The sequence below is a fragment of the Microcaecilia unicolor genome, chromosome 10, assembly GCF_901765095.1.
Source record: "Microcaecilia unicolor chromosome 10, aMicUni1.1, whole genome shotgun sequence".
NCBI lineage: Eukaryota > Metazoa > Chordata > Amphibia > Gymnophiona > Siphonopidae > Microcaecilia > Microcaecilia unicolor.
In genome coordinates, this window is record NC_044040.1 from 6969844 (window position 1) to 6983535 (window position 13692).

Consider the following 13692-nt stretch of genomic DNA (forward strand, 5'->3'; position numbering starts at 1 on the left):
GATTTAATAAATAAAAAAACATCTAATACAGTTTCCTCCTAAACCAACCAGATCCTGGCAAAACCATCCCAGCTTTCCTACTGGAAAGAGGAAAACCTTTAAGTGCTTAGGGAATTTTTATTATTCCTGTTTTAAGCACAGCTCCAGAGAGAGAGAGAGAGAGCAATCCAGAATTCAGGACCCCCATTGAGATAATCTGAGCTCTGATGCTCATTTTCGCTACTTCCCTAAATCTGGGTACCTGAACCAAACCCTGCTGATTAGATCTTACTGCTCAGTCTTCTCTCTGATATATCTAGGACCATTCCCTCACAGCCTTAAATAAGTTCTTCAGCTTATATATATATTTCTGAGCAGAACCCACAGCTATATATATATATATATATATATATATATATATATATATATATATATATATATATATATATATATATATATGCACATATCCCTATATTTAGAAGTAACTGTTCGTGGAACAGGTCTGAATATAATTTTTCCTTTGAATCTCTTTTCAAGGGATGCTGGGCAGCATTTCCAATTTTGTTCGCACAAAATAACAAAACAGGACTTTGTCTTTTCCCATTTTATTTATGTGTTTAATATTTATTAAGGATATTCTACATATATTATGATGTTCATATCCCCACTTCCATAGCATCAGCAGCAGATGAATCCAGAAACTGGTGGGTTGTATCCATCTACCAGCAGGTGGAGATAGAGAACTCTGAAAGAAGGCAGTGACCCTGGACGTGCAGCCCCTCATTCCTTTAGTACATCTCTATCTCCAGCAGGTGGTGGATGGATTCCCTCCAGCTCCTGAATTCAGTCGTTGGGGAAAGCTCCTGGGCTGTCTTGGCCAGTTGAGCTTGGTGGTGTGTGGTTGGTGGTGCCAACTTTGAAGGCATACTTGTTTGTCGGGTCCCTGCCTTACCCCACACTTTCCCTTTAGTCCAGGTTGCTCCCTTAGGTTTCTGGCTGTACTTGTCAGACTTGTGAGTTCTTGTACCAAGTAGAGCACTGCTGAGCCCGGTATTCGGACCAGGTTCTGCTTGGCGGCTGGACAACCCTGGGTTTCACCTGCGCTGACCACCGTTCCCCAGAGGTTGAGCACCTAGGTGCGGGTGGCCTGCCTGCAGGACTTACGGGTCAGAGCTGGAAGTGGGGTGATGAATGTATCGGCCAGGCAGGCAGCAGGTCAAGAGAGTAATCCAGGTACAAGCGGCAGTCAGGCGGCAGGCAAGAGTAATCCAGGTACAAGCGGCAGTCAGGCGGCAGGCAAGAGTAATCCAGGTACAAGCGGTAGTCAGTAGGCAGGCGGCAGGCAAGAGTAATCCAGGTACAGGCAAAAGTCAGTAGGCAGGCAAGAGAGTAATCCAGGTACAGGTGAAAGCAACGAGGGACCAGTAGATAAGAAGCAGACTACAGTGAAACACCTACCAAAGTAGAAGCCAAAGCATGGAGTCCAGGGAGAGCTCAGCTGATAAAGTGCTGACGTCTGACATCAGCAGGGAGAAGGGGCACAGCCATAGGACAAGAGCAGGGGAAGGAGGAACTGGAAGATCAATAGGAGTGAAGCAAGGGAAGCCAGGCAGAGGAAGAGCAGACCCAGGTGGGTGGAAGCAAAGCCATCAAGGAGCCTGGAAGCCAGGCAGAGAGAGAGAAACGGGTGCATGGAAGCAAAGCAATTAAGGAGCCTGCGACCACCGCTCTCTGAACAAACCCAGAGAGGGCTACACACACATGGCTCAGGCAGTGCCAGTCAAGTGTGCGTGTCGACGGGACCCCGCGCAGCCCGAGGATGCCGCTTGTGTTGAGGTAGGGGTCATGACAGTACTGCTCTTACCTTCCTCACATAAAAAAAAAAAAAGAAGAGCAATGAGTCAGTGTCTCAGCTATTTAAAGAAAGAAAGAAAACAGCCTATTCAGTTTGGTTGGAAACTTGTGCCTGGGCAGCTTTTGGGAGCTAGGGTTGCCGTTGGGCTCCTCCTGAGGACCCGTTCTGGAATTGGAGCACCTTCTCCCTGGGGTGAGTTTGTTCATCTTCCTCGTCTTCTGCTCCCCCTCCCCTGCTGTCCGAGTTAGCTGACAGCGCCATGAAGGTGGGAGCAGTCTTTTAGGGACAAGTGGTTTTTATAAGTCAAAATATTTACTTCCTTAGCCTCAGCAGCAGATGAATCCAGGAACTGGTGTGTTGTATCCGCCTACTAGCAGGTGGAGATAGAGAAAGCAGTGACCCTGTACGTCCAGCTCCTTGTCACTTCAGAATATCTCTATCTCCAGTAGATGATGGACGGATTCCTTCCAGCTCCTGGATTCTTGGGGGGCTCCTGGGCATTTCTGCCAGTTGAGCTTGGGGGGCGTCTGGCTGAGGGTGCCGACCTTGAGGACATACTTGTGTAGCAGGTCCCTGTCCTACCCCATTTTCCCCTAGCTCTCTGTGATCTCCCTTCTCTGACTGCTTTAAAAAATAAAAAGGTACCCTGGTAAGAGCTGTCTGTTCCTTTGGGAGATTCTGTCGGGTTGCAGGGGGAGGAAGGGAGCACCATTTGGGCTCCCTCTGAGAGTCACTTCCGCCTGCGGTGTCCTTTTTCAGCTGTGGTGTGTGCTTTCCTTGCCTTTTCTGTTAGTCTGCTGTGTGTGTGGTGCCGGCGAGGCGAATATTGCGGAGGTGGCTTAAAGGTGCTCCCGCTGTGGCTCTGTATGCTCCGTAGTGGGTGCATGCGTTGCACGCTGCGCTGACGCGGTTTCTGCTTCCAAGGGGCCTGTTGAGGCTGTTGGAGAGTCTTCCTGCACAGCAGACGGTACTGCCCGCGTTGCAGTTGCAGCACCTGAGGTGGTTGCAGAGCCCGCGCTTTTTTCTCCGGCTGAGTCTTCCCGCCTTTCTGGTTCTTCTGGCACGGGTGTCTGCAGTGAATTCAGGCACTGTTGCTGCTTCTTCTTGCACTGCTACGTCTGATTTAGATTTTTCCCCGGATTATATTTTCCTTTATCACCAGGCTTATTTACTCAAAAGGGGATTTCCTTCTGTGTCCCCCCACCCCCAATCGTCTTTAGAGGGCAGGGAGACCCTTGCTAGTCAAGGTGACTTCGGTTCTTCTCTTCCTACTACTACTACTTATTATTTCTATAGCGCTACTAGACATACGCAGCGCTGTACACTTGAACATGAAGAGACAGTCCCTGGAGGATATAGCTGTAAAGCGCAGACGGTTAGGTTCGTTCCTGGACGGAGGGTCCTTGGGGCCTCATTCTCCTCCTCACGTTTTGGCAGAATCTGGGGAATCAGCTAAACCTAAGTTTGATGATTTTGAGGATGGGGAACCTGCGCTAGGGGAACAGGATGATCCAACGGCAGTTCAGATTTGTCATCATGATGAACTGCCCGCTTTGATTTCTGAAACCTTGGCTGCGGTGAACATTCTTGAGAGACAGCACGACTTGGTGGCTGTTTGCTCCTAACCTTCAGAATGGAATGCCTTTGGTAGTCATGGATGCCAGCCTCTCAGGGTGGGGAGCTCATTGTCTCCACCGTGTGGCGCAGGGACGTTGGTCAGAGATGGAGGCGAAGTGGTCCATCAACTGACTAGAATTTTCAAGATCTCCTGGAAGGTCAGGCAGTTCAGGTCCTCTCTGACAACACCTCAGTGTTGAGTCATTGCAAAATTCACTTATGGGTCTATCGCCTACTTATAGCTTATTAGATCCTGTACCATCAATCTGGTTGAAAACATCTACACTAGACATTCAAAAGTTTTTGTATTCAATTATTACAGTGAGTCTTTCTGAAGGGGTGGTACTTAACTCTATTGAAAGAAGCAATAGTAAAACCGAGTTTGAAGAAGCCTTCATTGGATCCTTTGTTACCCAATAACTATCGACCAGTGTCTAATTTACCATTTCTGTCTAAAATCTTAGAGACGATTGTGTTTACACAATTGCAAGCTTGTGTAAACACAAATTCAAAAAACTTGTTACATCCGAGACAATTGGGTTTCAGAAAAGGACATAGTACGGAAACAATTCTGACCTCCTTACTGAGTGAAATTCATGCGAGGCTGGAACATGGATATATTGCTGCAGTTGTTTCATTGGATTTATCTGCAGCATTTGATTTAATCAATCATAATTTACTTCTTGATCGATTTAAATGAAATTGGTATTTCAGGAACAATCATGAACTGGTTTAAATCCTTTCTCAAAGACCGCTCATACAAAGTTGTCCAACAGCAATCTTGGTCTAGGTAATTTAATTTATCATTTGGGGTGCCCCAGGGGTCGGTTTTGTCACCATTGTTGTTCAATCTGTATGTTAGTCCCTTGGCATTACTCATTCAAACAATGGGCATCAGTTCTTATTCGTATGCTGATGACTTTCTTCTTATTCATTATGTCCAACCATCCAGTATAGATCTTTCACCAATTCAAATGTGTCTTGATAAAGTGGCGGAATGGTTGGCAGTACATCACTTAGTACTAAATCCAGATAAGACAACCGCTTAATGGATAGTAGGACATGGAACTATTCCATCAGTAGTGCCCACGCTATTTGGACAAAGTATTACTACAGTTAAATCCTTTAGATATCTAGGGGTCATTATTGATTCTGCCTTAACTTTTGAGGAACAAATATCTGATGTAGTTAAAAAGTCCTTTTTTCACTTAAGGAAGCTCCGTTCAATTAGAAATTTAATAAGTAGAGACTCCTTAGAAACATTGACATATGCGTATATTACATCACGGTTAGATTATTGTAATGTTATTTATGCAGGGATTACCAAAGTGAATTTAAAAAGAATACAAGGAATTCAAAATACAGCAGCACGTATGATCTGTAGGGCACGGAGAGATGACAGAATAACACCTTTATTATATCAACTGCATTGGCTTCCGATCAAAACGAGTCAGAATTAAAGTGCTTGTCTTATCACATAAGGCATTTCACCTACTTAATCCTAGCTATTTATCTAACCTGACAATTCCTTATTCTCCTGCACGGACTCTCAGATCACTAACAGACAATAGGCTAGTCATTCCTTCGCCTACTAAGGCGCGATGGGAATCCACGCATGCATCGGTGTTCTTCTTTCTGTCTCCTACTCTTTGGAACGGACTTCCAAAAGAGATTAGATTGGAGAAATCCTACACTCATTTTCGAAAACTGCTGAAGACTTTTCTTTTTAGCAATCATATCGAACAGAATCTATAAGAGTAGGGTAGGTGTTAAAATCCAGGTTAAACTGTATTTGATTGTATTTAATTTAGGTAACTGTGTTTTATTATTTTTTGGTTTGCTGTGCTTTCCTGTTATTGACTGGAGTTCCTATTTGTTTGGTTATGAGATGTATTTTTTAATGTAAACCATTCTGTTTTGTAATTGCAATAAGAAACGGTATATAAAAGGAATAAATGATAAATGAATGATGATACTCACGCAGCATTGGCTTTGGAGGCATCCGATCTGCTGCAGTGGGCGGAGGCTCATCTTCTCTGTCTCTCAGCGGCTCACGTTGCAGGCCAGACTAATGTTTAAGCCGACTTTCTCAGCGGTCAACGGTGGGGCACGCCGATGTTGGACCTGATGGCGACCAGGCACAACGCCCAAGTCTCCGAGTTCTTCAGCAGAAAAAAAGAGGTCAATTCTGCAGGTCTAGATGTTCTATTGCAGCCCTGGCCGACATTGGGTCTTCTCTACGTTTTTCCTCCTTGGCTCTTGGTTGGACATCTGATACATCTGATACATGCAGCAGCTTCAGAGAGCATTTTCCATCTCACAGATAGGCTGCAGAGAATACCTTCTCCTGCTTTAGACTTAGCCTGGCCTCAGAATGACATCCTATAGTATATCTCCTATCAAACTGAGCTCTCTTTTTCATCAAGCACTGCCATTTCCTCCCCTCACCCTCCCCACTGACAGTTTGAACTTCGTGGGTGTGGCTTGGATCTCTTTCAGGGAGAGAAAACTAACAACTTATAGCAGCAGCTTCAGAGAGCATTTTCCATCTCACAGATAGGCTGCAGAGAATACCTTCTCCTGCTTTAGACTTAGCCTGGCCTCAGAATGACATCCTATAGTATATCTCCTATCACCTTCTCCCACTACTCCAACCAGAGTTACACCTAATCACACTGACCACCCTTCAACATCTTCTGTCCTTCTGTGACTGTTCTCTTGTGCTTGACTGCTTAAATATTTTAAATTTAAATGCTTTACTTTTTGTCTATTAGATTGTAAGCTCTTTGAGCAGGGACTGTCTTTCTTCTGTGTTTGTACAGCGCTGCGTACACTTTGTAGCGCTCTAGAAATGTTAAATAGTAGTAGTAGTACATCGGATCAGGTCTCATCAGGGTCTTGTAGTGTTGGTAGCTCTGGTAGCTGGCCATGGAATTCCCCTCTTCATTGCCAGATAGGCGGTGGGTGGGTGGGTGGGCAGGCAATGGAGAAGAGCAAAGGAGGCTCAATATGGATTATTTTTTTTATTGTATTTAAGAATCGTGTATGATTTTATATTGTGTATTTTTCGTACCTGGGTTATAAATAATCTAATCTTATCCCTGCCTTCCCTGCTTCTGTAATAAGGAAATGGGGGAAATGGGACTTGATATACCGCCTTTCTGAGTTTTTTGCAACTACATTCAAAGCGGTTTACATATATTCAGGTACTTATTTTTGTACCAGCTTGCTGTACATCACATTGAACATGTTATGTATGATTTTAAACAAGCATAAATAATTCCAGTTGTCCCTATTCTAGATTTTTGGACTGGCTTCTAGATACTAAGTATTTGTCAAGGCCTGGTCTAGAGTTAGGTATAACTTCTGGGAGTGAGTTCAAGAGTGTGGGGGCTATTCCTGGTGGGTATCTCATTTGATTTCATTTGATGAAGGTACAGTTAGGGATACCCCTTCAGACGACCGTAGGGGACTAATTTATGCAGCATTTGAGTTACTTTCATTAATGATTTATTTTTAGGGTGTACTGTGACTGGTTATATTTGTGAACAGAATAAATACTTATAAATCTCCATTGAGCCTCAGAGTTCAAGAGGTGTTAGAGATCTCCTTGAGAAAAGGGTCTGTGGTGTATTTTGTTCTGGGAATTCATCTAACCCCAGTGGTTTGAGAAATATAAAATTGACAGTTGCTGCGCTGTCCAGTATAATGTGGTTCTATGTGAATGCCAAATATATTGCCTGAAAAACTTAAAATGTGGATAAAATGACCTGGTTTCTTTGTTAATAGAGATGATCTTTTTCTTGATTTATCTCTGGTTTCTTAGGCGTATTCTGCACTCCAAAGGGGAACTGAGTGAAGATCGGCACAAACAGCATGAAGAATTTGCAACATCTTATCAGAAGCTTTTGGCAAATTCTCAGTCCCTAGCAGATCTGTTGGATGAGAATATGCCTGAACTTCCCCAAGAGAAACCCACACCAGAGGGTGAGGGCTGACATGGGATTATGTATTTAGAACTAAAAGCTGTATATTTCTGTGTTCCTAAATAACTGTCTAGATGTTATTAGATGAAAATCCAGTCAAAATGACAGGATTTCATGATACTTGCTACCATGAAAGAAACAGAGGCTGAGAGAGGTAGGCTGTGTTTGTATACTTATGTGGGGGGAAATGAGTTTGTGAAGGATGAATGCTATGTTTGAATCAGCAAGGGAGGTTTTGTGTGGGTGCAGCAGTGGCAGAAGTGGAATGGTAGCCAGATACAAGAAGCATACATATTGGATTCTAGAGAGGTCATAGTGATGGGTCTAGATTGGAGGGGGAGAAAGAAAAAAGAACCCGGGAGGTTGCAAAGCAGTGTATAAAGCCAAAACTGGAAATATAAAATAATAATCAACAACAGCACTGTAGCCTAGAAAGACCCGCTTAAAATTGAGCTGGCGTGGGAGGACACAAAAAATAGCTTGACAAAGTGTCCTTTTTGTATTGTGCAGATTTTTAGTAATACTTCAAAACATCTGTGATATGTGAAGGGGCATAATCGAAAGGGACGCCCAAGTTTTTCTAAGGACATCCTCGCAGGATGTCCCCATGAAGGGACGGGGAAACCCGTATTATTGAAACAAGATGGATGTCCATCTTTCCTTTTGATAATACAGTCGGGGACGCCCAAATCTGGAAATTTAGGTAGACCTTAGAGATGGTTGTCTTTAGACTTGGTCGTTTCTGATTTTCGGCGATAATGGAAACTAAGGGCGCCCATCTCAGAAACAACCAAATCCAAGTCCTTTGGTCGTGGGAGGAGCCAGCATTCATAGTGCACTGGTCCCCCTCACATGCCAGGACACCAACCAGGCACCCTAGGGGGTCACTGTAGTGAACTTCAGAAATTGCTCCCAGGTACATAGCTCCCTTACCTTGTGTGCTGAGCCCCCCCCAAACCCCACTACCCTCAACTGTACACCACTACCATAGCCCTTATGGTTGAAGGGGGGGGCACCTAGATGTGGGTACAGTGGATTTGTGGTGGGTTTTGGAGGGCTCACATTTACCACCACAAGTGTAACAGGTGGGGGGGGGATGGGCTTGGGTCCGCCTGTCTGAAGTGCACTGCACCCACTGCTCCAGGGACCTGCATACTGCAGCGATGGACCTGAGTATGACATTTGAGGCTGGCAAAAAATATTTTTAAAGACTTTTGAGGGTGGGAGGGGGTTAGTGACCACTGGGAGGGAGTAAGGGGAGGTCATCCCCGATTCCCTCCGGTGGTCATCTAGTCAGTTCGAGCAGCTTTTCGTGGCTTGGTTGTAACAAAAAAAAAGGACTAAGTAAAGTCATCCAAGTGCTCGTCAGGGATGCCCTTCTTTTTTTGATTATGGGTCGAGGACGCCCATGTGTTAGGTATGCTCAAGTCCTACCTCTGACATGCCCCCACGAACTTTGGTCATCCCCGCGACGCAAAGCTGTTGGGGACGCCCAAAATCGCCTTTCGATTATGCCGATTTGGGCGACCCTGTGAGAAGGACGCCCATCTTCCGATTTGTGTCGAAAGATGGGTGTCCTCTTTTGAAAATAAGCCTGTTAATTTTATTTAAAGGTAATTAAAACAAATGCTTACACGAAACAGTGGCAGATGTTTTGAGTTTAACATAGTAACAAATATTGTGATAAATTAAAACAAAACAAATGCTACACCTCACCCCCCCCCCCCCCCACTCCTAAAAAATACTCACAAGTTCAAGAATACAAATTACTGTGAGCAACATACATGAAGGTGAAGGGCCTGAACTCTTATGACACCCACACCATCTAATAAAACATTAAACCCGCATTCCTACTCACCCCTCCTAGAGCCCTCAAAGTTCTGTTTGTTTATAGTGGAGTCTGTTAGGGCCTCCTCTGACAGCCTAGTATCAGTGAGGATCGTGATTATGTGGGGATTATTTCTCTGATATATCTACATACCATAAGAAATATACAATTTGGAAGTATGGGGCAAATAAGGTTTTTCTACCTCCTTACACCCACCCCAGATATGATGGACCAACCATCCCCGAGGTAAGGGGTGCTAGAAAGGACAGAAGCTATTTCCTTCCAAAGGGATAGTCTTTATTCCAGTACAGATAATAACAAGGCAATAAGATGATAAAGCAATTAGACAATAATCTATTTAGGCAATAAAACAATTAGACAAAGTAATTAGGCAGTAATTAGAAAACAATTGGAATTAGGAAGCAATTGGACAGCAATTGGAAAGTAATTAGAAAGTAATTGGAATTAGGAAGTAATTAGAGTAATTGGACATAGTAATTAGATAAGGTAATTAGAGTAGGTTGGATATTAGGTAATTGGGAAATAACAAATTTGCTATTGAGAGGGAGTGAAACCACAGCTGCAAAGAATTACTCTCTGTTGGTCATCTCAGCCCTCTGACTAACTCCAGCACAGCAGCGTTTTATATACACTGGACTGAGCAAAAATCCCCTCCCATCCAGTCTACAACTTGCAATGTCAGCCAAATTTATTGTAACATCAGCTAAATCCTGTCTTACGTTATTGTTTACGGAATGCAGAATAATGTTTATAAAACTCAGCATCTTAAAATAAGTTCAAGGTTCTTTTACAGAGGATTATAGACGCCATTTTGTTATAGGAATTTGCTAGTACCCAGGGCTTATCAAAGCATTATCTAGATCCTCAACACTTCTCCCTCTTCCAACCTTGTGTAGTAGTATCAGTGGCACCGACTCTGTCATGGAGGGTGGAATAATGCTCTTAAGAGTCAGAGTGACCTCGGATACACAGCTTTTCACAGCTGTCAGCAAAATTGCTGCTGTATTACACAGAATGCTGAAGTCAGGGCTTTCAGAAAGATTCAGCCCTTAGCAAAAGTATAGAAAAGTTTGAGCCTTATAACTATGCAGTTCATAAGTCATAAATGACTTGTCAGTGGTCAGAAAAGAGCACATCAATTCATGTTTTACTCTGTCGTATCCTGAAAACCAGTCAGCACTTGGCTTTGTGCTTTCTGGGGTCTTGCATATGGAATGGGAAGCATTTATGAAAACGGTACCCTGGAGGATCTGGAATTCTGCTGCTTTCTACCCAAGAACTTAAATTTGGCTTCCAGAACCTCCTTTCCACGTTGTCCTATGTCATTGGTATCCACATGTACCAAGACATCCAGTTGATATCCCCAATTGATAGGAATACTTTTTGACTTTTTTGGATGAAGACAAACTCCATAAGATTTCTATACCATTAATACATGGGGTGTATTTCTTCTATACCAAAAGGTCAGAGTCTGATCTTATAGTCAATAATTGAAAATACACTCCCCCCCCCCCCCCCCCCCCCCACACACAATATAAGCTTTGCCCAAGAGCAACTTTTCACCTCAGCCTTGGGCTCCATACAGATTGGTCTGTGTTACTGCAAGATAAGATGCAGGGCCGTGCCAACACAGTAAGCGAGGTAAGCACAGCAGGCGCCGCACCATGCTTACCTCGCCCTTCCGCTCCCATGGCACAATTTAGTAGACATGGGTGTTAAACTTAATTTATGGTATCTATGTAAATATGTATTGGTTTTTGAAAATCATTCCTATGTCTTTTTTAAACCTCAATTTAATTTTTGGAAATAAGGGTCTATTTAAAGAAAATCCATAATTAGTTTTAGTGTTAAAGCTGTGGTTTGATGTTAGAAGTTAGTCTGAGTGCTGTATATTTTGTTTTTGTTTTTTTATCCTTTCCGTTGTTAAACCAGCTTCCTCTGGTATAGTCCTTGATTCTCCCTTATTATGAGCTAATTGCAAGGACTTCTTTTTTTTGCTTTTATTAATTTTTGGTGTAGTTCCTTGTTAATTTTATTTACAAGATGTATTATGCTATTTCCTTTTCAAAGTGCTTTAATGTAACTATTATGAGAATGAAAAAGCATTCCAGTATTCTCCCTACAACTTCTGAATGGGGTTACCACTCAGCTGATTTTACTGATTAATTGGCTAACTTAACAGAAAATGTTATAATACTGTACAGTACTCTCCCACCCATCTGGCAAAAATTTCTAAGAGGAACACCACATTCATTATATTAAAAAAAAAAACTGCATTAAATTTCTGCTTATAACCATTAACCCTTGCTCTTATTAATTGCAATCTAAATATTGTGAGTTGAGATGGGCTTAACATAAATTGTCTGGTGGTTGGAGCATTTGACAATCGTAAAATATCCTGTACTGTACTATTCCCTTGAAGCTGTTCACCTGTTTTATCTGTCTTCGACATGAATTTGCTGAGGGGATAAAAAATTGAAAAAGAGACATTAAAATATGTATCAAAAATCGCAAAACTCTGTAAGACTGTGGATGAAGGGCCAGTGGTTATAAATAGAAATCTGATGTCACTTTTGAATATGAGTGCCGTTGAATAATTCTTGTGTGATGGCTGTTTTATAATTTTCAGTAATGCACTAGGATTGTGGCTCTTTAGAGGTTATTAATAGCCATTCAAATTGCCATCAGTCCAGTCAAATAGGAGACTTGGCATGCTAGCTGTTTAATTTATTTATTTAATTATTTGTAGCATTTGTATCCCACATTTTCCCACCAATTTGCAGGCTCAATGTGGCTTACATTTGCCGTAATGGCGGTTGCCATTTACAGGTAACAGAATTACAAATGGTCTTGCGATTAAGGTGCATACATACATGATAACATACAGGGAGTATGATATATATGGAACAGATCATGGTATATATATATATATATATATATATATATATATATATATATATATATACATGTATACATACATGGTGAAGAAGGTGAGGAAGTGACGTCATCCCCTGAAATGGCTGCCTGAGCCACGAGCTCCGATCAGCCCCACGCTATCAGGACACCCACGGAGACGCGAGCGCATAAAAACAATTAGCAAATACATGGAAACAACATCGGAAGCCAAGGGTAAGCGATCCATGCCGAAATCTAAAACGAATCCGATCGACTTACAAGCTTTCGCGTACACGGGCCCAACGGCGAACATGAGCGCGCCGTCCTCCGAGCAAGTCCCGACCAGCCCTCGCGAAGGCAGTCCCCCGCTGCTCTCCCCGCCACTCTTTATAACGGGAGAGGGACACAACCCAGAAGAAACCCACATACACGAGATCCGCGGATGGCTGCAGGAAATAAAAACTGAAATTATCGCCGCTGTACGAGCGGACCTCGTGGCACTGGGGGCGGAGCTTCGAGGGGAAATAGGCGCGCTGGGCATCAGAGTCGCAGAGACAGAAGATCGCATTGATGAACAAGCAGAACTAATGCAGGCCATAGACTCCCAGATGAGGGAGGCTAAACTGGAAACAATGCAAATATGGGACAAAGTAGAAGATCTCGAGAACCGGAGTCGACGCTGCAATGTGAGGTTCCGCGGCCTTCCAGACACGCCACTGTACAATGATTGTGAAACAACAGTACAGAGTATTGCAAGCGCCCTGCTGAAAGAAGTACAGATATCAAAAGAACCAGCAACAATCCAACTAGTACGGGCACATAGAGCCTTAGGAAACACCATAAATAACCGGCCAAAAGATATAATTGCGTGTTTTAATGACTTTAAATTAAAGGAACAAATTATGAGGGCTTCACGATCAACACCTGGATTCCAATGGGACTCCTACCATATAGAATGCTACCAAGACCTAGCCGCAGCCACACTGAAAAGAAGAGCAGAGCTCAAGCCCTTCACTAAATTTCTGACAGACAAGGGCATCAAATATCGATGGGGTCACCCATTTGTGCTGCGATTCTACAAAGAAGGGAAACAATATCAAGTGCGAAGTATAGCGGATGTGGCGGAAATATTTCCAGAAGAAGGATCACAAGGGGAAACTACTGCACCAAAGAAACATCTACCCATGATTGGCGATAAACCACGTTGGCAAAGAGTCGTCACGGGAAAAGGCAGACTACAACGCCAACAATCAGACAAGCAATTAACAAAAATGGACACCAGAGTAAAGAAATAAACAGAGCCTATATCCTTGGCAGCAGAACCCAGATGCAGGCCGCAACTTGGTGACTATGTAATTGAATTATGTAGAGTTGATGTTGTTAAGAATGCACTACTTAGTGCGGAAAGGAGATATAACTATGATATGCAAATAGCAATGTATAAGTTAATGAAGTGGGACCCAGGTACTTAAAGTTGACAATTAGGGGGATGGGTCATTATCCTTCTAGAC

General features: G+C 43.1%; 1 protein-coding gene across 2 annotated transcripts in view; it reads left to right on the top strand.

The window, feature by feature from the left end:
* The window catches only part of UPF2 (UPF2 regulator of nonsense mediated mRNA decay), a 148205-nt gene that overhangs the window by 25299 nt on the left and 109214 nt on the right, over positions 1-13692 (top strand). For both annotated transcript variants that reach the window (XM_030216003.1, XM_030216004.1), the window contains exon 6: positions 7278-7438. In XM_030216003.1, coding sequence (XP_030071863.1) covers positions 7278-7438 — 161 coding nt within the window. The remainder of the gene's footprint in view (positions 1-7277; positions 7439-13692) is intronic.